The following is a 27,446-nucleotide window of genomic DNA, read 5'->3' as shown; positions in this document are numbered from 1 at the left end:
TCCTGGGCAACTCTGCTGGTACAGGCGCTCTTTAGGTAATGTAAGACGTCTTAAAAATTGAACAAATGTTCTTACTTAAAGGCCTCCTCCAGTGTTCAGCTTAAGCTGCATAAATCCGCAGTACTAGACTGGTTTGGCTATACAAAAGACTTGGCAAGGGATTACAAAGCTTCTAATGAACCTCCTGTCAGGGGTTAATTGGTTGGCTTTATTTTCCTCTTAAAGAATCAAAGGCCCTAAACTTAAAAAAAACCACCAACCAACCTATAAAAAATTAAAAGCTATAAAATCGGTACAATCACTTCTCCTTGACCCTGCATCTAGTCAGCTCTCAGTATTATAAATACGAACTCTGCTATTCCAATACAGGTGAATAAACCATTAAAACATTTCGGAAAGAGGAACTAGAAAACTTTACATGATCTTTACTGCAAAATTTTAATGCTAAATATACATTAAATAAAACTTGCAACGTGGACATAGAAAAAGATTCAAATACCAGGGGGTGTATTTAAATTTAAACAGCATTTAATCAGAAATCTTTACTTGATTATTTGCCAATTTCGGTTGTGTATTAAGGAAAAAAAAAAAGGAAAAAAGATTTAGGCTGAAACTTGGATAAAATGTCTCAGCTGGGGAACACATTTCATAAACAGTTTTGGAAGTATGGATCTGGTCTCATTAGTACCTAATTAGGACTAGTTATTTTGAAGAAATGAGCAAGCCACAAAAAAACCAAATTAGATATCGAGCAGAAATTAATGTCTGAACATGCTTAATATATTTTTATTCCAAAGTTCCATAAAATATTTAATATTCAGCCAGAGATGTTCATGCCTTTTGTGATGCTGTGCACCTCGCAGCGCCTGCTTTGCTCCCAAGCAGAGGAGCAGATAATTCAAGGCAGACCGCAATAAACGCCGTACATCGAGGGGCAGGGTTGAAGCCCTCATTTGACTTTTGGCATTCGGTTCTCCCGCTGTACCCATAACAGCTCACAGAGTGTCACTGGGTTAATTGTATCAGCGCTGACAAACGAGGTAGGAAAAGCCGCCTGCCCTGGCAGTGATTTGCTGATGGACTGGAAATGGTCTGAAAGTTATGTTACCCTTTGCTGGGTCAATAACCTCAACCAGTGAGATTTAATGGCGGGATCTGACAGCTCGGGTTGGGTCGCAGCCCTTTCACACAAATCGCAGTTTCTCACTGTATTCAAAGGGCTTCGGTTTTGCCAGAACCGGTCATTTAGCACTTGGCACATAACGACTCATGGTGGACACCCGAAACGGGCTGACGTGAGAGCATCAGCCGCGTCCCAGCCGGGCAGTGGCGGCTCTGGAAGCATCGCTTTGAAAACACTGACCCATACGAAGACAACAAAAACACTGCCCCACAAAGACGAAGGGTGGGCTCTGGAGATCAAACCTCTGGCCAAGGCGGCTCTCACCCAAGTCACAACGTCCCAAGGGATGCCAACCCAACCACCGAGGCGCACGTAGACCATGTAGGCTTAACTCCTGGGTCTTTGCCTTTCTCGGGGTCTTTGTGAGCTAAAAGGACACCCAACCCAGTGGGTCCGGCCACCACTCCCTCCATGCAGGACCCGCCGTGCGGTGTAAACACACGCCGCTCTCGCGTATCATGCTACTGCAAACTTGAGACAATCTACAGGTCAGCTGTAGCCATTTTTGGAGCAGCGCGGATGTCTGGAAGGGCCTGCCAACCGAGAGCCATCACCACGGCAAGGACTCCCTTTCTCACCCAGCTGTGGACTATATCGCATCTGACATGATGAGCATCTCTTGAATCTACCTTTCAAATTTTCGGCAAACCATTTTCTCACTGTCCTTCACAAAGTTGACATTTTCGGCAGCATGATAGGAAAGATGTCATGTCGGCTGCTTTTCAAGTTGTTGTCACAGTGGTTAGCACCAGTTCTGTCATCTTTGCTTTCCTCACAATCCCCCATCTTGAGCCATGTCACAAATAATAATACTTCCAATGTTTTTGTCAAATTTCAAATACTATAACCCAGCTGCACATCTTCGGGTTTACTAGTTATGTTAATCTTTGTTGCTCATCTTCCCAGAAGCTGAAGCATTAGGAACTCATTAATTAGTGACAAATGCAGGATATACATAGAACTGGAAAAACACTACCCCAAAGCCTTGCACTTAATTTATTAGCTCGGTAATTTTGAAACCTAATTAAATATTCAAGTCAAATATACTTTGAAAATGTAATCTTTTTGAGGGAACATATTTATTTTCCCTTTTGCAAGAACACAAAGGGTATACAGCTTAGCGTGACTGTAATTTAAGATTCACTCCTGTGCTCTAGACAATTCTAGTGCGTGGCTGATGGGGGCTGAAAAAACTCCCCAGGAGAAGCTCAAGTCGCACCAGCTCGTTCTGATGCTTGTTGGCAATTTTGTTCTCAGCAAAGGTCTCCGGTTCAACTTGGATATTCGCTATTTGATCTCACGGACAGGAGCCCCGACTCCCCCAGCGAGCAGCGTTTCCGCAGCAAGGCTAGCTAGGGCGCAGCTGGGGGAAGCCGATGTCCTCACACGCAATCGCTCTTACACTGAAGCCGTGATGGGGGACGAGGGGAGGGCAAAAGGGTGAAACGAAGTTCTGCATGTACGTGGCATATACAGACGCACGAGGGACAAAATGGGTTTGGGTCTATGAATTTGGGTCAACAAACAACATAAACCTCTCCATCTGTGTGGAGACGCAGCTTCATCCGATACCCTAAAGCTCCTGCTCACGGACACTTGAGGTGTATGGCAGAAGTTGTGGGCAGAGAGGGAAGCAGAAGGGCAAAAAAGGCAAGAAAAATAAATAAGGAAAATTGTAATTATAAGTAAACAAGTTTCAGATCACTCCTTCTGCTGCAGATTCGTTATGTTGGCTCTAAACTAGTAAATTCCCACTGTAAATATTTCATATAAAGTTTTAAATGCCGCTTTCCTAATCCCCCCCTTGTTTTTAAGTTTTAAGCCACGAAAACAACAACATCAACAAAGCAGGTGGTGAAATTAGAAAAAAGGGTTGCAATTCAAACAGCAAAAATGATAGTCCTTGTTTAGCTTAGATGGTTTGTGCAAATTCTGGGGTTAATTATAAATTATAATTAGGACCTGTGATCCTAAGGCCACTGCTTTATTCTACAAGCCCCGCCTCCCCCCGTGCCCTTTTCTAATTATACCCAGTGCCCCCAGGGCTAGTTATGCTGCTAAAACAAATATATCAAAATGATTTTTTAACAAAGACTAATATATGAAGCAATAGCATGCATTTGTATGCAATTATAAACGTACAGTATAGCTCCAGTGGGTTAATCTCTTTGACATAAGCCTGCATGAAATACCATGGCGGCTTATAAATGAAAAGACATACCATCTTTTACACCTTTTATGTTTAACTTGTCTACACTTTTTTTTTTACTGGGGAAAATATTGCTTACACGTAGCAAACAGATCTTTGCACGCACTGTGAGCCCTGGCACACAGAGCCAAGGGAAAAAAAACAATGTCAAAAACTGATGCAAATAATTTGATTTTTTAAGTAACAACTCAAATATAAAACACGTGCTGCCTTCAGCTCCCTTGCTGGTTGCCAGGTGCAGCACATATGAGCTATACAGTAAACATCGATGATTAGTGCCTTGGACGGCATGTGTCAGGATAGGCTTTCAAAGGATCCCTCGCAGGAAGACTTGCCTGCGCGAAGTCCCACCGGTTGCACGGGGACCGGCTCTGGGGACGTGGGCAGGACCACAGCTGCCTGCCTGCCGCCTCCTACATCCCCCCAGCGAATCTGACCTGAAAGAGCCCACCTGTTTAGACTCCCCGGAAAAAAAGCTTATTCAGCAAACATCGATTTTTTTCCCCCCTGATTCCCCTTTCTTCTGGGAATTCACACCGTGCGCGAAACGCCGGTTGAAAGCCCTTTTGTTCAGCCCGGCCCTCTGGGCGCTGCCCCAGCCGGGATGCTGCGGAGCACCGGAGCCATTTCATCCTCCCAACTCCTGCCTTCCCTTGGCTGGGGCTCTCCTCCACGCCACAGCGCCGAGCCAAGTCACGGCTCATCGCTCCTCATGTGCGATCCGCACCCTTGACGCACCGCGGCTGCACCGGATGGTTTCTGAGCACTGCCATCCTACACCCATTGTAACGCATCACGTCAGCCGGCCCCACGGAGCTGGTTATCTGCTGGTGGCTGGCAACCCACCGCCCTTCAGCACAGACGCCGGATCCCATCCGACAGACGGCCGTAACGCACACCGTCTCACCGCGGACTCATCACGGGGCCGGTCGGGACACGGAGATGGCACCTAACGCAAGGTTACGGCATGACGCCCTGCCAGATTTTAACCTGCTGTACCGCAGAAGGGGCTACACACCTGAATGAGACGTGGAAACTAAACACGAAGTACTAGGGAAGGACGTGCAGATACTGTGATAAAGTGGTCGGATATTTACCACTTCTTTTAAGGGACCAAAAAAGTCTTGGTTTGGGTTTGTTTTTTTTTTAAGTAACTAGCCGTATGGAAATCTTGCCTCTATGTGAAAGAGTCAGATATGTAATCAGAATACAATGGAAAAAATTACAAACGTGTTACGCAGACTTTTCAATTCCTCGAGCTTTATGACAATAACATTACTTTTGCTGGCTTACAGTTGTAAAAAACTAATAAAAGCTAATGGTAATGTTGGCTGACGAAAGAGCTACTTCTTGAAATCAAGTTTGATGCCGTAAAATACGGCTTACAGAGGAAAGGGCAAGTCGCTAATATACCAAATTAATTAATAGAGAGACTTGTAGCTGCTTGGACCTTGGGTAAGTAGTTATTGAACAACTCGCGGGGAACGATGGTGTTCAATTGTTATTAAACTGGCGGGGATTCAGTCCAGCACCCTGATTTTGGTAATCTCAATGTCTGCTAACACTTAGCATGCACACAATCAGTATTTTAGTCTTATCTCTGTGATTCTGAGATTTTTTTAAAGTTTGGGATTAGCAAGCATAGAAGGAATCTTTTTTGATGCCAACTTTAACATTTAAAAAGGAAGTTATTATCTGGCTAAATGCAAAAAAGCCACAGCGAAACCAAGGCCACTCCCGAAAGCTGCTCCTTTGTACGGGGCAGGATCCACTGCTGAAGGTTTAGGCACTGACTGTGGGCCTGGGAAAGCGGAGCTCAACTTTCTGCCTCGCAACGGCTCTCCCGTACTGTCATAGCCCTGCAACGCGAGAACGGCGACGAACATGGAAACAGAAGGCAGGGAAAGACCTGGGCGAACATGTGAGACCTTTCACAATTTTATCCCAAATCACAATGTCTTCTCAAAACCATTCCCGCTTCTTGCCTTTGCTAGTTTTTTGGAGGACTGTTGCTAAAGGAAAGCAACAGCCTCAATACTATAGCGGTGGTACCAAAAGCAAACAGACATCAATAAACACACAGCGGGTGCTGTCGGGTGCCTGAATAACTCTATGCCTTTCTTACCCGTCACGTAGGTAAATACATCAGAAAACACAACAACTTTCACAATGGCAGGACCTTACAAAAGGCATCCAGTGATACCTGGGTGGACAAAACCCTGTTATTGACTCACTCATGACCAAAACAGTGAAAAAGCCTCAAGCTCCTTAGTCTTAGTGAAGAGCAAGTACGTGGGTAACGGCAGAAAACCACGCAGATATTCACAGTCCTTGGCTGGTCCCTGCCTTCCCGACAGCCTGCACCCTACACACTCAGGTGTTATCTGCTGGAAGTGAAACTTCGGACAAGCAATTTACACTTAACTCCATTTTTACTTGGACAAGGATGAAATTAACAGAAAAATTAAGGGGACTGTCAATGCAAATAGCAGTGATTTACAGCCTTGGTTTGGAGAGACTGTGTCAGGCTTTCAGGGGTCTGAATGAGCCACACGAGCCCAAAGGAGGGGGGGAGACCAAACCCTGACATATCAAGAAACAGGGCTCCGAAACATCCCCCCAGACCCCATTTTGACCATTTCACCTGCTGCGGCCGCGGGGGCAGCTCCAAGCTGGAGGTGCGTTTCCACCAGCACCCATCCTGCCCCCGTCCTGGCCATGGTGTGGTGGCCGTGCCGGCATAGGCGGGAGCCGGACAGGCGAGGAGGCATCGTTCCCGCGCTGACGCCTGTCATCCTGTCAGCCTTGACCTTGGGGCTGTCCCCGGCATCCGCACCGCAGCCTGCCCGCACTTCCCCGCTGACTGCCAGCGACTGTTGTCTCGCTGCCTGACCTTCCGCAAACACGATGCAAACAGACAGCCCACCTCAGCTCCATCACTGTCTGCCGCTAATACCGGAGATTGATAGCCACATGGAATTATCTCCCTGCTCGACCTTCATTACGGGGTGGCATATTCTGACTGACAGCCAACCTCATTCCGGGGAAAGCTAAACCACCCGCTCGGTTGTTTTTTTTTTTTTTTTTTTTTTTTTTACTGTCGAAAAAGTGAAGGAACTTCCTTTTGTAAAGAAAATCAACACTTTCTCAGTTTCGACAGAAAAAGCAGCCTTTGTTAAGCAGAAAAATGTCTCGCAACTTGAATCTTTCCCAGACCACGGTGCATACCAATAACAACGCAATGTACGGCTGCTGCGAGATGCTCCGTCGGATGCTGTGCCAGCTCTCGGAGCAGGCGTGCTCCTACCTCTACAAATTTTGCAGGGAAAGTTTTTCAGCTCTGCCACGAGCCATAGGTTTCCCGGGGAGAGCACGGCCAGCCCTAAGGCAATGAGCAACGTATGGTCGCAGCAGGTGGGAGGAAGGGACGTAGCAAAAGCGAACCCGGCTTTACGCACATCGCCACCGCCAGTAAGGACTGCATTGGTAAATATTGGCTTTGCAAACGCACGATGCATGTGGCCTGAACAGCTTTCTGAAGAGAAATCGTGACTCTTCTGCTCAGATTTCTGAGTGTAGACACGAAAGATAGAGAGTCGCGTTTTCTCTCAGACCCCCTGTGGTCCCTTTTGTGACGTCCCGATAGCAGAGACCAGAAACCACGCTCTGTAGTCTCCGTACCAAACTCCTCCGGCTCCCAGACGTTACGCAGAGCCTGCCCTCGGCCAGAAAGCGCAATGCTACAGCCTCGCAGCTCCCATAATCCCCAGGCAACAGAGAGACGGCAGCGACCAAGAAGGAATATGAACCTTCAGCCTTCTGATGTGAAGTCAACCATCAGCTAAAGACAGTGAAGTCATAGCAAAACACCTTGTTCCTTTCTTGGAATATTTTAGACAAAGGACCCCAATAGCCCGGCGGTGGCCGAGCTCCCCTTTGGCAGTGCCCAGCAGTCTCCCGGCACGGCACAGCAGCCACACGCAGCCCTCGGCAGCTGTACAGGCACGGGACTGGGCTCTACACACCGCACGGCTTTTAATGCAAGACATTTTCCTGACCCCACAACTCTCCAGCCCCACAGGGAGCGAATGACAGGGTGTCACCATGGCCAGTACCACGAGATACCTCCTGCCACCAACCCTGAGGAAGAGGAGGCTCCAGCTCCGGCTATGCTGGACCCTGAGAAGATGTACACGGTGACCAGCATCCAACCTCCTCTCCGTTACGGGCCAAACAGGCTTTGAGCCAAGTCCTGTCCCCACAACAGCCTCCTGCCAGGATGAGCCCTGCCTATGGAAGAGGCGCGATGGGGGCAGCCAGCGTCCCCTGCCCGCTCTCCACCCCTACATGCCGTGTCAACAATCTCCTAAAAACTTGAACTGCCTAAAAATCTCAAGGCCCTGACTCCCTACTTGGGTGCCCAAACGCCATCCAGCTCCCAGGAGAGCGTACGACCCGAATGCCGGTGCCGCAGCGGGTCTCCCCGTGCCGCGGGGACCCAAACTGCCCCCTGTGCTCGGTGACCGAGGAGCCCAGCGCCCTCCACAACGCACTCCTGCGCACTGCCCGCTTTCACTTACCTTTTCGGCTCTGGATTCGGCTGGGATTTGGAATCTTTCCTTTTTTTGGACTCCTTTTTGGAATCCTTTTTTGTCTCGGCTTCAGCGGCAGGGGCATGAGAGACTTTGCCCCCCTCACCTTCTGCACTTGGCTGTGACCCACCAAGTAACTCTGCCATGTGTTGGCTTTGGGGAGTGATTGAAAGGCGGGGGGCAAGGCCAGCAGCAAAAGTGAAAGAAACAAGAAGAAAGCATGAAAAACCTCGAAAGAAAACAAAAGGAAACTAAACTGAAAGCAAACAACTGAAACCAAATTAACAATTGGCAAAGAAGGAACGAACGAGCAAAAGAAAGTCAGAACTAAAAAAGAAACTAAGGAAGCAAAAACTCGGTTTCCATGACAAGATGTATGAAAGTAACTGGAAAAGCAAGCGGCAGCCTTGCAACACGAAACCTGGGCAATGTGTGTCATAATTTGGAATGGTATTTACCAGAGGGTTTATGAAAACACATAATTATTTTATAACATTCCTTCCTTCAGCAGCATATGCAGGATAGGGAGAGATATCTCCAAGCATATAATGCAACTTAACAGAAAAAAGCATGAGAAGAAGCTGCAATAGATACTACAGCTGTCAACTAAATAAATAGAAAAGGAAAAAGCTTCGCTCCAGTTCCTCCCACCAAAGGTTTGCCACATTTGAGAGAAAGGAACGGGCTACTTCGAAATTGAAATTGCTTTGCAACAGCAGCGAGACAGAATTTTCAGTTATGTCTAAGCGATTTCCAAACTGACGTCACATGGACTTTAAATGAGACACGGGCGCCCGAGGGCTTAAAGCCCTTCTGAACACTGAAGTTTGATACTGCTGAAAATTTCACTGCTGCAACTTGTCAGATCCTCTCGCGCAGCAATTAAATCAGCACAGTATATCGTTTACTTCTATTTATTCAACCCGTGACAGCCACGTGTACTTCAACTCTACCTTGTCCAGAACCGCCTCTAGCAGGTGCCTGGGTAAGAAAGTTAAAACCCCTCATTTCTGGATCCTCTACGTGCATTTTTATTGCTTACATTAAACAAGCAAGGAAACAAACAAACAAACCAACTATGCCACTAGAAGCGCTGCTGCCAAACATCCCCTGTGAAAACAAATTGAGGACTGTTGTGCATTATCCAAGGAAACCTGTATTTGACAAAGTCATCCCTTGCTGGCAGGGAGCTGCCAGCCGAGAAGAATTCCTTACCTGTTGCCATGAACATGTGATGCACAAAAGGCAAAGCTGTAGTGGAGTAAGGTGGGGTCAATCATAGCTCCGTTTTCTGCGCGCTCTAGCAAATCTCTGAGGTAGCAGAGATGTCTGTGACAGCCTCTCACTCCATTACGTGCACAATACTCATCTAGCACAAAGACCTGGCCAGGACTAAACCAGCCCTGTTTAGAAATAGAGAGACTTGATTTTAAATATAAGTTATTAAATACAAAGGCTATCAGATTTGGAGGTGTAGTGGTCAACTGCTCTAATAAGAGAAATACAAACCTAAGGCTACGTTAAGGAAAAAGGAGAGAGGTCACTCTTAAACAACACAGTCTGTATATCATCACCCAAACACAGCATAGACCCAGTGCAACTGTTAACAAAACCATACTATGCTACCATCAAAGGGAAACGTCACTTAAAATGCTGAAAAGTTAGGCCAGTTCATGTCAGTGCCTAGCAAAAAAAGAAAAAAAAAAAAAAAAAAAGACTTGCACCTTTAAGAGATGACAAAGGTTTGGTTATTTAAACAGCGTGAAACAGTAATCTCTTTTCGGGGATGGGATTGTACATTGGGCCAGGAGCAAGAAGACTGATCTGGGGGAGGGCATGGAGGATTGCACTGAATAATGACTCCTCTTGCATCTGGCAGGTAGGAACGTCCTGTAGACGGAGGAAGGCAGCTCCGCAGTATCGGAAAGGGACATTTCCCGCCATCCTTATTGCGTCCCGCTGGCGATGTGCTCTGCCATCGCCCACCTCCTCCTCGGCATTGAAGCAAAGGGAAGCTCTGCTCATGAGCAGGGTTTCTTTACGCATCCAGAAACCTCAAAGCATTTCTGTCTGTCAGTCCTGAGGGCCTGGTGACACACGGCTCGCGGTGCCATGTCCGTGCTCTGGAGAAGGACACCCTTCCCCACGTGGGGACGGCTGCGGCGAACATCCCGGGACAGCCGAAGCGGAGCGTGCCTCTGCCTTCGGGGAAAGGCACGAGCGAGAACAAGAATATTCTTGTAGATTGCTTTTCGAAATGCTGCAAAACCGTCAATATTTACATGGAAATTTGGGTGCTAAACAATTGCTAAGACGCAGCTCTGGAATGCATCAAGCTGCAAAATCTTTCATCGTTTAATTGAAAAGTTCCTGCAGCGGGCGGGAGAGTAGTTGAGGCAGAGCACTGCCCCTATAGGCAACTTCTTTGCCACCCCATCTGTTACCCCAAATGCTACATCTTAGAAACAACACTGCTGTGAAAGATTAAAATATATTTTCTACCACTCAGATGACACCAAATCTTTTCTAGATGCCAAAATAGCTGCTTTGAAAAGAGTTGAAGAAATATCAATTAAGAGCTCAAAGACATAGAGAAGGATTTGCTCATCCTTATTGGGCCAACTCCAAAACAGATTGAGAAAAGAATTAAAATAATGAGGGGAAAATGATAGATATAGGGAGTAGCTACAGTGCTGGGATCACTAGAAGTGCACATTTCAAAATGAAGACACAGAACAATGCAGATGGGACGGCACTCCGGAAGGCTATTTTTTGGGAGGGGTATATTTGCCTTCACAGCTTTTAACGGTATTTTTGTTTGCTTTTCGGTCGGTGGTATTATGCTTGATTCTGGATCTCGTTACGTTGCCTGTTTGTTACATCTTTGGATCATTTCTTCACCTTGCCTCTCTTCACACAAGTTCTTTGGCGATCAGGCATGGTAAAAGTGCATTTGGTTCCTGGGGTAGAAATGCAGCCGAAATTGTTATATTCACCTAAGACATACAATGGACTCAGTCCTCCCTATGGGGTGAAATCTTGGCCCTACTGACATCAAAGGAAAGGCTAGCACTAATGTCTCTGGAGCCAAGAGTTTGGGATGAAGGAAGGAGGAGGCTGGACCCAGCGATGCGGAGCACCCCACGTTGCTGCCTTGCACCGAGAGGTGCTGGTCCTCAGGCGGACAGAAGGGATGGGAGCAAACACTCAAGATCACTGCCATGGCAGTGAGGGGAAGCCCAAGCAGAAGCTCAGAGGTTCAGTGATGAGCCTCACACCTCATGAGAGCGCTGGCAAGCAGACTATGGGTGGAGAGATGCAGAGCCCAGGAGGACCAGGTGGTCTTTTGCATGGCCAAGGTAGGAAATAAAACACCCTGCTGCTGAATGGAGCTCCAAAGGAGCAGCAAATGCTGCTTCCCACAGCCCCAGAAAAAAATCTAAGGTTTCATGAAAGGTGGTATTCAGACAAATCCCCCACATCTTCAGGCAGATCCTGGCTCTCAAGATTTGCCTGGCACAACCAGCTGACAACCAGCCAGTCTGGCAAACGCAGCTGAAGCGATGACACACCGGGTGTCTCACCCCAACGCAGCTAGGTGTAGCTCAGTGTGATCTCCCAGATGGTCTTCAATGCCATGAGGAAACTGGAGGGGACAACAGAGGAAGGCCACAGAGCACAGAGAGCTCAACTGACCATGTCCAACAAGCTGAACTGCACCGAGAAGGGGACACGCGTCCCAGGCACCACTGGGGAGTGCAAGGGGGGCTTTCCAGCTGGGTAAAAGCAAGGCTCGGTCAGGGTTGGTGAAACACGGTCAGTTTTTCTAATGGCAAATGCATCTTTGGAGAAAATCAGAATTTTAGAAGGAAAACTTTCACTTTCCAGTAGCTGAATTTTCCCATTTACCATCGGAAAAAGCAAAAAATTTCATTTTGGTGGCCTGCTTTGTGGACCTTTTAACCTGACTCCTTCACATCATCTCGGCTAGGCTGGGCACTCTGGAAGACCACCTCTCCTCGGTACGTGCTGTGCTGTATTACGCGAATCCCAGGAATGCTGAGACATACATCACGGACAACACAGCTCCAGTAGGGGACTTGGCTGCATGAGCCAGATGCCAGCAGAGGGTTGGGAAGTCTTGGGACGAGTTGGAGGGCAGTCTCAGAAACAACTCACGCGCCCAAGAGAAAGGAGTGAAGACCCACGCACGTGTGGGGGTCCGTACTAAGCTGGGAGAGCTGCGTACTCTTCCCAAAAGTCCAGGAAGAGCTGTGAATGAGACTGTGCTACCAGTTTGTGGATGATGGGCAGGAGCCCTCAGCAAGCTCTGCAGGCAAGGCTCTTCCCCTTCCCCAGCACGGTGCTCTCTGCCAGCAAACATCCCTTCTGCCATAGCTGAGATGAGTCAGCCAGCCTGTTTGTTTTCACAGGGAAGCCTGGCTCCGCCAGCGAGTGGGCTCCTAATAACGTTGTTTAACCTGGTTCCACGGAAAGAAGGCAACGCTGAGTTATCCTCGGTGTCAGGGTTAAGCCACCGTGTCTGGGTAAGTCTTCCCTGGCACCTCCACGTCCGTGTTTGAGAACAAAAAGAGGTGTGACGAGGCAAAACTCTGTGGGACCTTGCATGGGAGTGTCCTGTAGGGAGAATAACAATTGCCCAGCGGCACACAGAGCGGACAGAGCAGGCTTACCACGGGCTCACAGCTCCTCCCGGCCAGCCAGCGCAGTGGCATCACCAACGTCCCACAGACACATCAAGAGCAATAGGACCTCTTTGCAGTCGAACTCAAATTTTGAGGTCAGTGTGGGTTTTTTAGGCCATAATCAGGACAAAACCGTATTAAAATAAGTAAAGAAGCATGTGAAATCCAAGCGTAGGTGAACACAGCCCGTTATTCTCTTCTTTATAACACTCTGCAATGGGTGATTTGAAAGAAGACGGTTAATTGGTGATGCTCTGCTCCGAAGAGGCACAAGTCTTGGTTCTGAAGGGAGCTCCACCACTCCAGTAGCTTCTAGCAGGGGCCTAAACACCTCAATAGCAAGCAGAAGTATGGCTGGTGGGTTTCTTGAAGAGAAACATTGTTAATCATTTTCAGTGATAGCCTTGCACCTCTCCACAAATTTAGTTCAACAGCCACAGCTCTCTCATCAGGCCCGAGGCTGCACAGAGACGAACCAGCTGCAAGCCAACCTGTCAGACATGCATGGATGGGGATGGTCTTCCTAGGGTCAGCCATGCGTGGGGAGCAGAAGCCGCATGCCAAATTCACTGCCCGCCGGAGCAAAGACCTCGATGGAAGTGGTGAGAAACCTGCTGCAGGTCTGACAATGCTCCCACCAAGCCTACTTGTACCACTTGGGTATCTGCGAGTGAAGTGCACTCTACAGCCTCCTCCCACCCCATCCTTACCTCAGGGGATGTCCACAACTGCTCCTCCTGGCCCTGCCTCTCACCAGGAAGGTGACAACTCACTACGGCTAATGGCATTTACTGGATCTTTGCCTTTCTGAGGAGATCAGCCCTTGCATGCGGTGCAGGTGGAGGGGGGCATGGAGGACAGGGTTTGAGACTGACAGCCTCACTGGCCACGGCTCAGTTGTGTTCCCAGGTTGCTGCTTTTAACAGCAAGCCACTTGAGAGACCCAGCTCCAGGGACTGCACAGCTGGCAAAAGATGGAAGGCTATGGGCATGGGGTGGTCCTTCTGCTGAAGAAGCCCATGATGACACCCCAGTGTAGAGGTTTCTGTGCAACACTAGGAGGACATCAGGTCAGGATCTGTCCCATGCCACATTCAGGATAGGACCTCCGTTTCAGACCCCTCTAGAAAGGCTTCATCCTGTTATTTTCTCAAAAAACTAAGAGCCTCTTCATCCTCCTCACTGAAACTGCTAAAAACTAATTGTTCAAGTTGTATTGTTCAAGGTTACTTGTCATTTAAACCTAAGAGCCCCCAAGCACTGCACCCCAGCCAAAAGCTACAAGCTGTCCTGGAGCATCTCAGTGCCACTGTCCTATAGACCATGTTACACAGGAGTGGGCCGAGAGCTGCAACCTGTGCTCGTGAGAATACCCAGGGTGGGCATGCGACTACGTCAGCACGGACAGGCCGCAGCATCACCGCAGTTATCCACCTAGTCCCATCTGTTACCTGCTTGGGATCCCTGCCCGTAAAGAGACACAAAGCTGGGCCACAGTCCTTCCTGGTGGGACTCCACTGACACGGGAGGTGGTCCCAGACCGTCATCTTTCCCCTGTTCTTTCATCCAGAAGACTCTGGAAGGCAGTGCGGGAGGCTGCAGAACACTGCTCTCTACTCCACATCCCCACACTGGCGTTTGTTTTTGCAGGAAGAAACATTTTAAGCATTTGCAAACAGAAATGGTAAAGACAGTGCAACTGGAGAAGAACAGCAGTCAGCTCACTGCAGGTAGCCTCTCAAAAGAAAATACCTCTGGGCCAAATTCAAACCTGGTGTAAACAGAAGTCAATCTTCCAGCAACAGGGGGATTAGCCCCGACTCGCGCTAGCTTTGACTTTGCTGCTCGATGTTTATATCACTAGAGACCAAAGAATATACTTGCCAGACAAGAATAGGAATCATTAAGTCTGTGGTCCAAAGTGAGGCGCTGAACCATCTCAAAGAGTGAAGCGTGGTCAAAGTTACAGGGATTGGAAGAGATAAATTCATCCATGCCATGCTTTTGAGCTCTATCTGCATCTGTTCATTTATACATATAGAGAAAGACACCATTTAGAGAGATATAAGACATTTTAGTTGACAAATACAACAGAAAAAAATATACAGTATGAAGCATGAAAGCTAAATATCTCCTCTTCCCTACATCGCCGTTAACTTTTTCTCTTTGCAGGCTATACGGTACACTTTTCACCTCCCATTGTCAACTTGCATCAGTTATGGACTATCTTAATGCATTTAGGCGAAAGATTTTAGAATTAACATCTTGTCAACTGCTCATTATAGTGCATTTATTCTGTACTTAAAACTAGAACACAAACCCAAGAACTTACTCTGTATCTTACAATACGCTATGAGTTAGCAGAATTTTGGCTCACATAAGTAAATTAGCTCCTATTTAGGTAGTCGCGGTTAATTATAATAGATTCTGCCATTCTAATGAAGTTACAGCTGTAGCATTTGTCTCTACATTGACTAGGTTTTCTAGGTAGCAGACCAGTTACGTTGCTCTTTATCCGAATGCCAATGTTTGCCTCCCCACGGCAATTTTTTTCCTAATGGCAACTTCAAATGCTACCTCACCAAAATAAAAAGCTGCTCTTTTAAGCATCGCTAAGAAGTTAAATGGAGATGTAGTTTGTTGTCACTGAGGCAGTAACCCGATAGCGCGGCGGAGCTGCCAGTCATCCCGACGGAGGGACTGAATTTCCCCCGCCTGGATTACGAGTTGCCGTTTTTGGGTGAATTAACAGCCTTAACGTATTCACACTTCTCTGCTTTGGGTGACGTTTACAGGCACTAACTCCTAGGAGCTAATTAATTAATCTCAACATGGTTAACCAAAAATACACCGAATTCAGGGGTTGAAATGAAGCCGCCAAGCCAGCCTGGGTGCGGCCAGCCAGGACCCCGCTGGCAGCGGGCTTTGTTCTACCAGCGGCCGGGGAATTAAAGGACACCTTTCACTCGGTTTTGTCCGTGCTCAGCTTCCTACTATATGGGTTCTTGCCAAATCCTCAACAAAGAGAATAGGATTTAAATCCTTCCCCTGTTTATAACCTCCTAGGGGAACTGGGTGGCCTTGAAACAATGAGGCTGAAAGGACACAAAAATGCAGTTTTCCGCAATAGTAGTATATGGTAACTGTATTTGTTTTAAAACAAAATCCCTCTTTACCAGAAGAAACAAAAATTCTTAATTTAAAAAAATAAATTAAAAAAAAAAAAGAGCTTTAAATGGTAATGAGACAGTGTTCTTTTATATATGTTTTACTATTTAATCTTAAGCTGTGAAGAATGGCATGTCTTCCTGAATACCTTGCTCATGTCTGTGCTCTCAGATATTACTGATCATTGAAAGCAATTTTCATATTTTCTGTATAGTCTGTCGTTAGCTACATACAAACTATATAAATAACATCACCCACTGGAAAGAAATCAGACAAATTAAAACATGTAACATTTCAATTAGCTGCTAGCAACACTTAATTCAGCAGTAGCTGGCAATTTTCCTCATTAAAACCCTGCTGAATAAACGCTGATTTTAATTTTTATTTTTTCCCCTACAGCTGGTTAATTTTGGAGGGTCCACTCCCGTTTCCCTCTGTGTGCTGGGGGTCCTGCTGCCTCCCTGCCTTGGTCCCAACCCCCCCCGCTGCCTCCGCCGGCAGCATGGGGACGGAAGAAGCTGCCGCCAGAGCTGAGCAATGTGGCAGCATGAGGGATACGGGGACAACCTCCCCGACGAGCATCACCTCCACGGCACCTCTCTGGCATCCTCGGGGGTGGGATGCGAAGCCCACCCCACCCCGGGGCTCACGGCAGGGGTGGCTCCTGGCTGTTTTGCCAGCTTTCTGCCCCATCGTCTCTGTCCCCCTGGGCCAAGACCGATTTGATTGAGCTCGCTCCCAAAGAGTTTGCCTACGCTGTTTTCGACTCCATCCTTACCGCCCGCAAAATGTTTTAGCAGATATTATCAGACTATTTTTAATAGCTTGCTGCTCTGCCCGGCTCCTCGGAGTTGACTGCAAGCTGACAAATTGGCTGGAGGCCTTCATTTGCCAGCTTCGCTCAGCGATTTTATTACTTTTCAATTAGGAGCCCTGATACACTGTCAATCCTCCTGCTCAGCCAACGAGGCTCCGAGAGCTGAGTAAATCAGCTGGAAATTTGAAGAGTCCTCTAGCCCTTTAGCTGGTGAACCCTTCTGAGCAGATGTGCTAGAAAGCATGTTTGAAATGATTATTTTTTACTGCAAAGTAATAAGCTTTTCCTCATTTTATGTTCTCTGACCGAGGTGGGCACAGAGCAGACCTTCAGCTGGTGTGAACCGACTGAACCTCTCTTGGCTTCCACGGAGCTGAGGGTCTGCCCTGGGCTTTTGAAGATCTCCCTGCCCAAGGCAGGGGCACAGACACTTCCCTGCCAAGTGTGAGAATGGACACAGCGATTAAACGGCCTTCACGACTGTCCATAACCAGGGGCAATTTTCCTTTCATTACCCCCTTTGAAGCCACACCTTACTGGGCATCCTGTTGGGTGCCTGCTCAAAAGCCCACTTGCCCCAAATCTCCCCATCTCGGAACAACCACCCGAAGAGAGAGGCATCAGCCACGGTACTGCATGAGCAAAAACGTATGAACTGCATGACTTCTGCTCGGTCGGTGGTTTAAAATGTGGTTTTCTGCCATGGGCAGGAAGATGACCCGCTGCAGCTCTCCCTGCGGCAGTTCTTGCATAGTCAAACCATTTTGCCCCGGCAGAGCGCAGGGCTGGGTGGGTGAATGTCGCCCACCCAGGGGATAAAGCTGATGTGGTGTGACCTGGAGATGTCTTTGGAGAACGGTAATTCACCCACGTACTTCTCTTAAATGGAATATCTGCTCTGGGGTGGATGCTTAAAGTTCTTAAGAATAACTAGGAGCAGGTTAAAAAGGACAGTCCTACACCTAAGCTCACCTTCCCTTAATTACTTGTTAGAAAATAAACATGCCATGCATCTTGCAATTTATTTTTGCATGTTGATTTTTCCAATGGATTCGCTTTTAAAAAATGAAATTTAGGAGTCAAATTATACCGAAAGCATTAAACTTCCTAGACAATACAAAAAGAAAAGGACAGATCTGAATATATTGTTCCTCCGCTCCAGACAGCTGATCTGAGATTTAAAATAATGCTGACATCTGCATATGAAGTACGTTTTATATATAACCTGTCTTTCAAGATGGCTTGTACAGTTTGAATGAGATTTTAAACAAAGTAGAGAATGAGAATGGCTAATATTCACAGCCAAACTGTACAGCTAATTTGCAAGTACTTTAAATTAATTGTTTCAGTCAAATACGGTTGCTTTTTTGACCCCGCTCCGTTATTCTAGCTCAAAAGAAAGGAGGAACCAAAGAAAGAAAGTTATATGATGCTCCAGTAATTTACAATCCCTTCCCAAGGTGCCGTGCCAAGCTCACTGGTGCTTCTTTGTTCGGGGCCCCAGCCAAAATGCTGCTGCGGGCCCACAGAAGTTATCTTACATATTTAGCCAAGCTGCAGCCAAGTGCAGCTGAAGGGTGTTCGATGGTGGTCTCCGAAGGGAGGCTGCCAGCGGAGGTACATCGGCCGCACGGACTCCCCGAGCCTTTCTTCTGGAAAACTGCAGACTCTGGCCTTTTATATTACACTCGGTCACCTACATTATGCTCTTTTTTTTTTTTTTTTTTTTTTAATACTGCTGGGTTTATTTTGTTCCATTTTCATCCAGTTTGCATTTTATACTGACTCCCTTAGCTAGCCCCCCTGTCACACACACACACTCCCTACCCGTGTTTGAAATCAGAGTCTTAAAAATCTGCCACTGTCGGGAACACAAAGATTTCAACAACAACAACAATAATGAAAACCAAAGGACTGTCCCACCATTTGGTCCTCTGAGGGCTGTATTTCTCTTTATCTAACTGTTAGTTAAAAAGGAAGAGACAAACCAGTCAAATCTCTCATTCTTTTTTTTTTTTTTTTTTTTTTTAAAATGTATTTCCCTGCCCTCTGCATTTCTTTTGCTCCAGCAACAATTTTGGCAGATTTTGCTCTAAGAGCGGTGAAGTTAATAGTGGGGGACAAGCTCCATAAAAGAATTCTTGTTATAAAAGGCTTTAGGTAGCCATTTTATTGTAAGAATTACTTACTCCGCATTTATTTCTTTCTCATTAATGAGTGACTTTGTTTTAGTACCAAAGGCAACTGAACATCCAGTAAATTTTACGACACGTTTGCTTATTAAAAAAAAACCAAAAAAACCAAAAAAAAACCACCAACAAAACCAACAAACAAAAAAAACCAAACAACTGTAAATTAAAAGGTGACTTTGTATCTTACTCATCTGGAAAATGTGTGCTTGTCATATCTGCTTGACATTACAAGAATGAAGATGTGGTTTGGACAGTAACAAACAATGACACTAGTCAACCTCATCAGGAGACATGAAATAAAGGAATGACAATGATTGATGGCAGCTATTCATTTACAGATATTTCTAGAAAACTCTTTGCTGGCCTGGCCGGGCAAAGCGGGAGAAGTTTTCCATCCCGGGCAGTAGTGGCCGGCAATGCATGGTGGCATGGCCACCGTGACCGGCCGTGTGCTCGGCGGGGTGGCTGGGTCCCCTCCCCATGTCCCCACTTGAGCGGAGCCAACGGAGACGCTTGGGTAAAGAAATACCGGTGTTCTTGGGAGTGGGGGGGAAAAAACCCCCATACCGGGACTTAAAAACGCCAGGCTGTTGTTTGTGAGCGAGCTGCTGGCGGTGCCGGCTGGTGACTTCCCAAGTCCCCTCCTCACCGTGCACTAGGGCATTGCCACCTCTGAAAAGTGATATGTGTGTGTGTGTGTGTACACGTGTGTGTGTGTGTGTGTACGTGTGTGTGTGTGTCCGGAGCTCTGCAAACCCCCGAGCTGCGGACACCGCACAGGCTGCACTCGCCTCTCAGCTGGATACCTACGAGCTCTTTTCCCCCCCCCCCATATTATTCCACGTTAGAAGACAGCTTTAAATTTAATCGTCAGTTTATTCCTGTGTTTTATGGCTTTTCCCCTGCTGCAAATAGATTCTTTTCTGCTCGAGTTACAATTTTAATAAATGATTATGAATGTTCCTGTAAATCACCAAATTGCAATCGAAGTTACCTAGCATTTGGTAGTTAAATGAATAAGAATTTGTAGTATGCACTTACATAATTCCTTGCGTGGCAAGTTAAAAACACGGTTTTAGAACAGCTATTTATAATATAAAGCATTGTTTCACAGCATTTTTATAACTATTTAAAAATATTTTGAATTGGATGACTGCGGAAACCTATGAATTTGTATTTCATACGTTAGAAGCCCATGCTTCTTAAAGCACGTAGAAGTGATTTACAGGCTAGTTTTAAATTCATGCAAGTTATGTGAGAATTGAATTAACATTTTAATTCTGCATTCCTGCAATGAAGCATCTGCAAGTTGACAATACAGAAGACACAGCAGCGTTCTCATGATATCTCTAACTATCTAAAAAAAATAAAGCAATTAAAGCACAAAACTAATAATCTAAGAGGATAGCGATGCATTGTAGTGCAAATACATGTAATGTTGCCAGACCCAAGTTCATTCATTCATTCACTCTTTCTTTCTTTCTTTCAAAGTGGCAAAAATCTGTATTTCCATCAAATTAAACTTTTTTGGTTTTGGTGGTAAAGTCTGATAAGAATCCTCTTTGGAAATCCAAACATTTAGAAAACAAAAAAAAGAAAGAAAAAAGAAAGTGTCTGCTGAGAAGGAAATTCTGCCTGCTACCCAGGGGTATATATTTATACACACGCGCACGTACTCACACACAGAAAAACAAAAAAAAAAAAAAAGGAAGAAAAAAGAAACAAAAGGAGGAAGAAGGAAAAAAGGAGTCTTGTTGGATGGCCAGGAGGGATGACACCGCCTGTTCCTTCTCATAATTGCATTCAGATACTCTGCATACATATTTGCCAGCTCTCATGACCCACTGATGCTATTCCCTCCTAAGGAAAGCAGGCACTCACCAGGTATTGGAGAAGCAGCTTTTAACACCAAGAAAGGATTTGAACGGGGTGTATTTAAGACTGAACAAAGACTAAGGAGAAGCTCTTCTACAGCCAAGTTTGGGCTCTTATCTTTTTCAAAGCAGGTATTCCAGTGGGAAAAGGTAAAATAATAATTCCCCTGGCTTATCCTTTGGCAAGCATTGCTTTGATTGGTGATTGAGACCCACGCTAAAACATCAATTTACGATAATTTGGGGGAACAGCAGCACCCCTCCGTGACTAATGCATTGAAGTCGGAGTGGGTCAGCATCTCCCAAGCCAGGGTGACCCAGAGAGCTGCCGCTTGATGCCGAAATCAGCCCCTACCGAGTTTACGGGAGAGGGAACTATCAAACCTCAAGGACTCAGGCTTGTGTGGAGGGGCGTTTTGGGGGGCTGCTATGGAGTCCTGCACCTCGCCTAGGTCTCTCTGGGTCTCCTGCCCTACCTTTCTACGCTCTGAGGTGTCCATGGTTAGCCCCGCACGCTGGTGCGCTGCACCAAGCTAATCATCGGCACGGAGAGAAAGGATATTGTCAGAGTGCAAAACGATCTGTTTTCAGGCAGGAAGCAGTCAACTAGATGTAAATTCCATGAAACAAAAGAAGGTATTATTTACAGTTTTATTGTGATGTTAATTAATATTTACATCTTGGAATGAAAAAATAGAAATGTTAATGATTGGCTTTACTAAGAGGATCACTTGATGCCAATGTGAAAGCCAGGGAGAGAAGGCAATTATGCAAACATCACATGCATCCTAATTTCAGTATGGAAACTTACATTTCAAACCTCAATTCAGGAAAATAACATGGAAAGTTTGTACTACAAAATCTAAACATGAGAAAGATTTAAGAGGAAAAAAAAAAAAAAAGCACATTGCATATGTCAGATAATCTAGTCTGATTATCTGAGCTGTGCTAGCTACAGGGAAGCACTTACCCTTGAGTCCAGCTAGAAGTTAGCAGGGTAAGAAGGAACAAACCAGAATAACATAAAGACTAGCAATAAGGCTCAGGAAAGCAGACAGGAGCCCTAACCTAGCAGCTAAATATCTGGGTTCAAGCAAAGAATGAAAAAGAAACTTAAAGAAAATCAAACAAACCAAAAAAAAAAACCAAACCAAAAACCAAACCAAACCCAAACCACTTACAGCTGAAAATTTCTTAAGCAGCTCAATAAACCTTGCTACTAATTATGGGGGAACAAATCATTACAAATTCTCAAAATCAACCAACTCTTTGTATATGGTGTGATTAACAGCCGTTAAATATAAACAGACATTAAAAAATGAAATATAACCACGAGTGATACGTAAAACAAGTACAGACCAATCTTTCATGTTAAAAAGAAAAGGGTTTCAAAAAAAAAAAAAAAAAAAAAAAGAATGTTAGGAATGTTTGGGAATTTTGTTTGATGCATCACTAACACAGAACAAACAAAGATTGGTACTTTCAGACAAGTGACCACTTTTATGAAGCTTAAATATTGCCAAAAGGTGTAATATGTATTGGCAGCATTATCGACTATAATACTGTGCATGATTTCAACAGTAAACAAGAACAGTTTTGGGTTTTTTCTTTTATAATGCGAATACTGGAGAAAAGCACAGCTTTGCGTGAATGGAGTTTTTCTTTTAAGTTGTAGCAAAATAAAAAAAGCAAAACTTTTCACTCTAACAGGTATTGTTCACCCACATAAAAGGGATTGTAGAGTCATACAAAAATTAATGAATAGCAGGATCTATTTTTTTTTTTGAGTACTTAAATTGCAAATAAAATAAACTCCACCCTGGTTGGGAGCTGTCTGTTTACTTCCAAGTCAAGCGCTGCTACCGAACTGCGGATGAGAATTTGAGTGCTGCTGAAGTTTGCGTTTACTAAGTCAAAAGAGGTGGGAACCAAACGGATTTGCTATTTCTCCCAAGCTTCCCCACCAGCAAAATACGTTCTTCTCGAGTTTCTTTTTAACAGACAGCTCCATCGCAGGAGTGGAGGGCTGGATTTTCTCTGCGTGTGCATGCATGCGCATGGGCCATCTCGGACTGCTACGACATGAAAGCTATAACAACAGTTACTCGTCAAATGGGTTAACATTTACTTCTTTGCACATCCTCATTCACCATAGCCTCTAATAAGCACAAAAAAATACGACAGGTATAAAGATAAATGTACAAGAATAAAATGTCTTGCAAAAGTCCTTACCTTTCTGCAGGCAAAAAAAAAAAACAAACAAACCCCAAGCAAAAAACCCCAAGCCAAAAAAAACCCAATAACAAACCAAGACCCTTTTAAAAATGCAATACTTGAATTCAATGAATTTCAAGACTGAAGGAGCTGAGATATGTATTTGTGCATTTACGAGTCCCGATAAGCCATCGTGTGTGGCATGCGTGACTCACTGTTGCTTCCGATTATTTCACTGCTGCGTCCAATGACTTTTGCAATGAGCATTGCCACGTAAAAACGTTGAAATATGAAAAATGAGTAGCCTTCGCTGTTGAGATGAAGGTGTGCTATAGCGTGCTGCCCTCCTCCTCTTTGAGGATGAAGGTCCTGTGCACCAAGAGCTTTCAGAGGGATTTAGATCCAAGGGAGGAGGAGGAGGAAGGAAGACGGATGACAAAACACACTAGCCCAGAGGATGCTGAAGTGGCAAGTCATCATCAGACTGAGGAGCCCCCTGGCTGCCCCATTCCACGCTGTGGAACAACGCAACTGAAAGGGTTTCCCAGTGCCTGCAGGAAAAAGGGGAGCCTGAAGCAGCCCAGCTTATGGGAAAACACATTGTGGATGGAAATAAAAAAAGCCGAATGGTTTGGATTTGGAGCTGGTATCGGCATGAGAACAAGTGAGAGAAACTGAGGTCAGATCCTGACCCCCTCAGACGCCTTGGAGGGACCAGGGGGTGAAACCTTGGCTGTTTTCACCAGAAGCAAGGATGAGGGATCCCTGCCTCCTGGCAGGCAAGTGAGATGGAAAAAGCAAGGTCAAACCTGTGGCTTTTCTATAGCTCTGGGCACAGGCAGGCTGATACAGGTCTGCAGGACCACGAGCAGCAGGACACGTCTCCGGTGGATGTGCTGGGCTGTGGTTATGTGCAGAGAGGACTCCTGGGCTCAGCCACCAACTTCGCTGCTCCCTGGCAAGGACTAGGACAAACCAGCTGCCCCTTCCCCATCCCAGTAACCTAAAGCAGGGCTGGGCATGGGGACAACACACCCGAAGGTCCATGGCCCCGGGCATCCCCTTTCCCTTCCCAAACTCCCGTCAGACTTTGCTCCAGCTGCTGCCAGGGAATTACGATGTGTCTGGGAAAGGGACCCTTCACATAACTCCCCCACATATACATCTGGCAAAGTGAAAGCTCCGTAAACATCATGAATTCAACCCAACAGAAAAATTCTCCAGGCCTGATGTCCACAGGGATGGGAGAAGCCTGAAGGGCTTCCCCAGTTTAATGTTCTCTCACTGCCCTCATCCTGATCCACAGGGATCATGCTGGGATGAGCAGGAGTGCATCCTCTTTGTAACAACCTTCAGCATCGCTTGGCGGGGGGGGAGCCACAAGCAGCATCCCTTTGCCGCTCTCCCTTGCCACACTTTGAAGACTTTTAGCACATAAAACAGCAGCAGCAGGACCCGTGCTCGCTATTTCCAAGAACTCTTTGACTAAACCTTCCGGGCAGAGGGACGTACAATCCCCAGGAGTGCTCTCAGGTCAGCACAACTCAGCCACGTCCAGAGGCTGGTCGCAGCCAGTGAACTTACAGCCACTTACGAGGCCAGTTCCAACCTCCCATTTTGGCTCCCTGAGAGGCATCCTTCCTCCTCGACCCCGATCCTTTCCACCTTGCACCCTCGAAGTCAGTGACCTGACTGAGATGAGGAGCATGAGGGTCACCGAAATAAAAATACGGACTATGTGTTTCCCACGTTGCATCATGCTACGTCTCACTCATAGCAGCAGCAATGCAAGGGCGAAGGGAGCTCAAAATATGTAGGCATGTGGAGGATATCAAAAAAACCCCCCAAAAGCAGCAAGCAGAGGTTTTCTGCTCTAACATTGATCGTACAGCTGTATGTCTTGCATTGTTATTTTCTATAAATACCGACGTGAAGAAGTTAAACCAATATAAAAGACAGTCAAATGACATTGATAAGCAAGGGGCAGATGGAGTTCCTTACAACAAAATACTCCCTAAGAGCTTTTCAGAGACTATTCTAAATATTAAAATCTGATTTAATTAGAAGAACTAGCTATTATTTACCACTTTTCCTTATTTTACTTATATTTAATGATACTCATTCTTAAATTTTGCTGAAGCTAGCCAGAACTGCTGTATGTTGCATAACAAAGAGGCTCGAGACGCGCGATCAAGACCTTCAAGAAAAATGAGCGAGGAGGCATTCGTCTGGTTTATAACCAAATTACATTTGCAAGACAAAAGAAATTGCTCTAAATTTCAAATTAAGCAAACTGGGTATAACTGCACAGGACACGCAGCATAGCTACGACTTAAAAGATGATTGCTTTAAATTCACATCTAACTGGCCTGCAAAGCAACCTGTTAAAAATACCATATGTTTTCCTACAGTTGAATATTCAACAGGAGACCTCTTTTTGTGTGTGCATTTCATACTTGCAAGATTTGCACCTGTAGTCCTGAGCACGTGATGCATTTGATAGACAGCTAATGGCGCTAATGAATCGCTCTGATCTGGGCGTGCAGTTTATTGTGTGTGGGTAAAACACGCGTCTGCAGAAAGCGAGCTGGGTCTCGGGCTCCCAGATCCCAGTCTCTCCTCCGTCAAGTATTGCACTTTAAAATACTCATCGACAAGCTCCCCAAGGAATTTTGTTTCTTGGGTTTGGTTGTGCTAAACACACAGGTTAACTGCTTCTGGATCCACGGACATGAAAAGCAGCTTAATGATAATGAAAAAAAATTTCACTTCGGCAGTCAGAAACATGTGTGCGAATATTGATTCACATCTACTGCAGAAAATCTTCCTGTCAAAGACTTCTGCTCTCTAGGAGAACTTATTTACTTACAAAATTGAGAGATTGGGGCGTCTAGCTGGGGTACATTTCCTCCTTTAGCATTTAGCTTTTGCACTTGGGTAGGCGGCACAGGTTTGTGGGACTGGCCGGTGGCTCGGTACATGGCTTGGACCCACAGGATACGGTCCTGCTCATCGTCACTTGCAAAAATCACCGTGTCTCCTTCCTTCACAGCGTTGAAGAATGCTCTGCCGCCCTCCAAACCTGGCAGGAGAGGAAGCGACAAGGGAGTTTCACAGACTTTGAGGCCAGCAAGGGGGTCCCCCCGTGCTTCCCACCCCACCGCCGCCCCGGCTGTCCCCAGCCAGCCCCGCGCTGTCCCCGGCTCCTGGCTGAGCTCAGTCCCCTCACCTGCCCCACACTCACCTGCCCCACACTCACCTGCGAGAGAGCCCGCCAGGTCCCCAGGTAGCAGCCTGGACCACGATTACTAAAACATGCCCCAATACACTCGGATTAAACACTTCCCTCACCTACAGTCCCATCTGTGCAGCTTCCATGCGGGTCGCGCTTGCTGGAGCCCCATTAAAAATGGGTTTTGAAGGCATGCGGTGGGAGGTTGCCCGTTAGAGTGAGTACATCAGTGCTCACACTGCACAAAAAGTGCTTGGCTGATGTGCTTCTTTCTGTCTTTGCCCTGATTTGGCACCCCTCTTCCCATCTCCCTAACATCAGAATCAATCTGGAATCAAGGTCTGAACAACCAGCCTACTGTGTCTTTCTTCATCTCCTCTGGGGACACCATTACGCGGGGCATGGTGGGGATCATGACGATCAACGTGTGGCCCCACTGAAATAAAAGAAATGTGGTGCTTCTCCATTTGAAGAAGGGTCTCAGCACCATGTACACAACAGGTATCTCCAGGTACCCCGGGCTTTCTGCCCCTCTCCCTTCCACTCGCATCCATCAGAGAGAAAATGGGGCAGGCAAAAATGCTGGGTTGGTCCCATACGTATTTTCTACAACAAAGACAGGCATAGCTGCTAACCTTTTATTTAGGGAATATAATCTGAAGGCACAGGTTAGGATCATTACCTGATTTGAGCATTTGGTTCACAACCACATTTCATTGGGATTTAAGCGTCTAATTCACCTAGGCTCCCCAGAGAAGATGAGCCTTTCCCTCCTCTGGTGCAACTCCCAGCTCAATTCCTTAGATCTATTTATAGTAAAGTCACGCACAGCTAACGATCAGTCTAAACACAAACATATTTATAATAATGCTGATCACAGTTCAGCTGCAAAGCAGGGAGGGAGGGAGGACTCCCGTTTGGGGCCGCGGGCAGCGTGGCGACCATGGGCCACCAGCCGTTGGCCCCCGTACCTGGCTGCGGGTCGGTGTAGTCCACAGTGTATCCGTCGAGCTGCAGCAGCTCTTGAGGTTCAGCTTTTTTCTCCCGGTAGCTGCACATAGCAAATGTATATTGACTAACCTGAAGAAAATCACAAAGCTAAGATGGCACCGGGCGATCACCACAAGGCAATCCAAAGCACTCGCAAACGCCGCACGCCGACGGCGTGTTCAGAGGGGCTGGGGGCGGTGGGGTAATTTTGACGGTCATTGCCCATACGAGACAGACTAAACTTTTGGCCGGGCTTTTGCCAAGCCCTC

The 27,446-nt window shown here is 46.4% G+C and overlaps 1 protein-coding gene across 5 annotated transcripts in view; it reads right to left on the bottom strand.

The window, feature by feature from the left end:
• Positions 1-27,446, bottom strand: part of CADPS (calcium dependent secretion activator) — a 221,235-nt gene that overhangs the window by 72,955 nt on the left and 120,834 nt on the right. For all 5 annotated transcript variants that reach the window (XM_063347848.1, XM_063347849.1, XM_063347845.1 and 2 more), the window contains exons 10-13: positions 27,159-27,267; positions 25,825-26,037; positions 14,575-14,711; positions 9,200-9,387 (exon numbers count right to left, since the gene is read on the bottom strand). In XM_063347848.1, coding sequence (XP_063203918.1) covers positions 9,200-9,387; positions 14,575-14,711; positions 25,825-26,037; positions 27,159-27,267 — 647 coding nt within the window. The remainder of the gene's footprint in view (positions 1-9,199; positions 9,388-14,574; positions 14,712-25,824; positions 26,038-27,158; positions 27,268-27,446) is intronic.

This window comes from Chroicocephalus ridibundus, chromosome 10, assembly GCF_963924245.1.
Source record: "Chroicocephalus ridibundus chromosome 10, bChrRid1.1, whole genome shotgun sequence".
NCBI lineage: Eukaryota > Metazoa > Chordata > Aves > Charadriiformes > Laridae > Chroicocephalus > Chroicocephalus ridibundus.
Note: the sequence above shows the minus strand (reverse complement) of the source record. Positions and strands in the feature narration are given on the sequence as shown.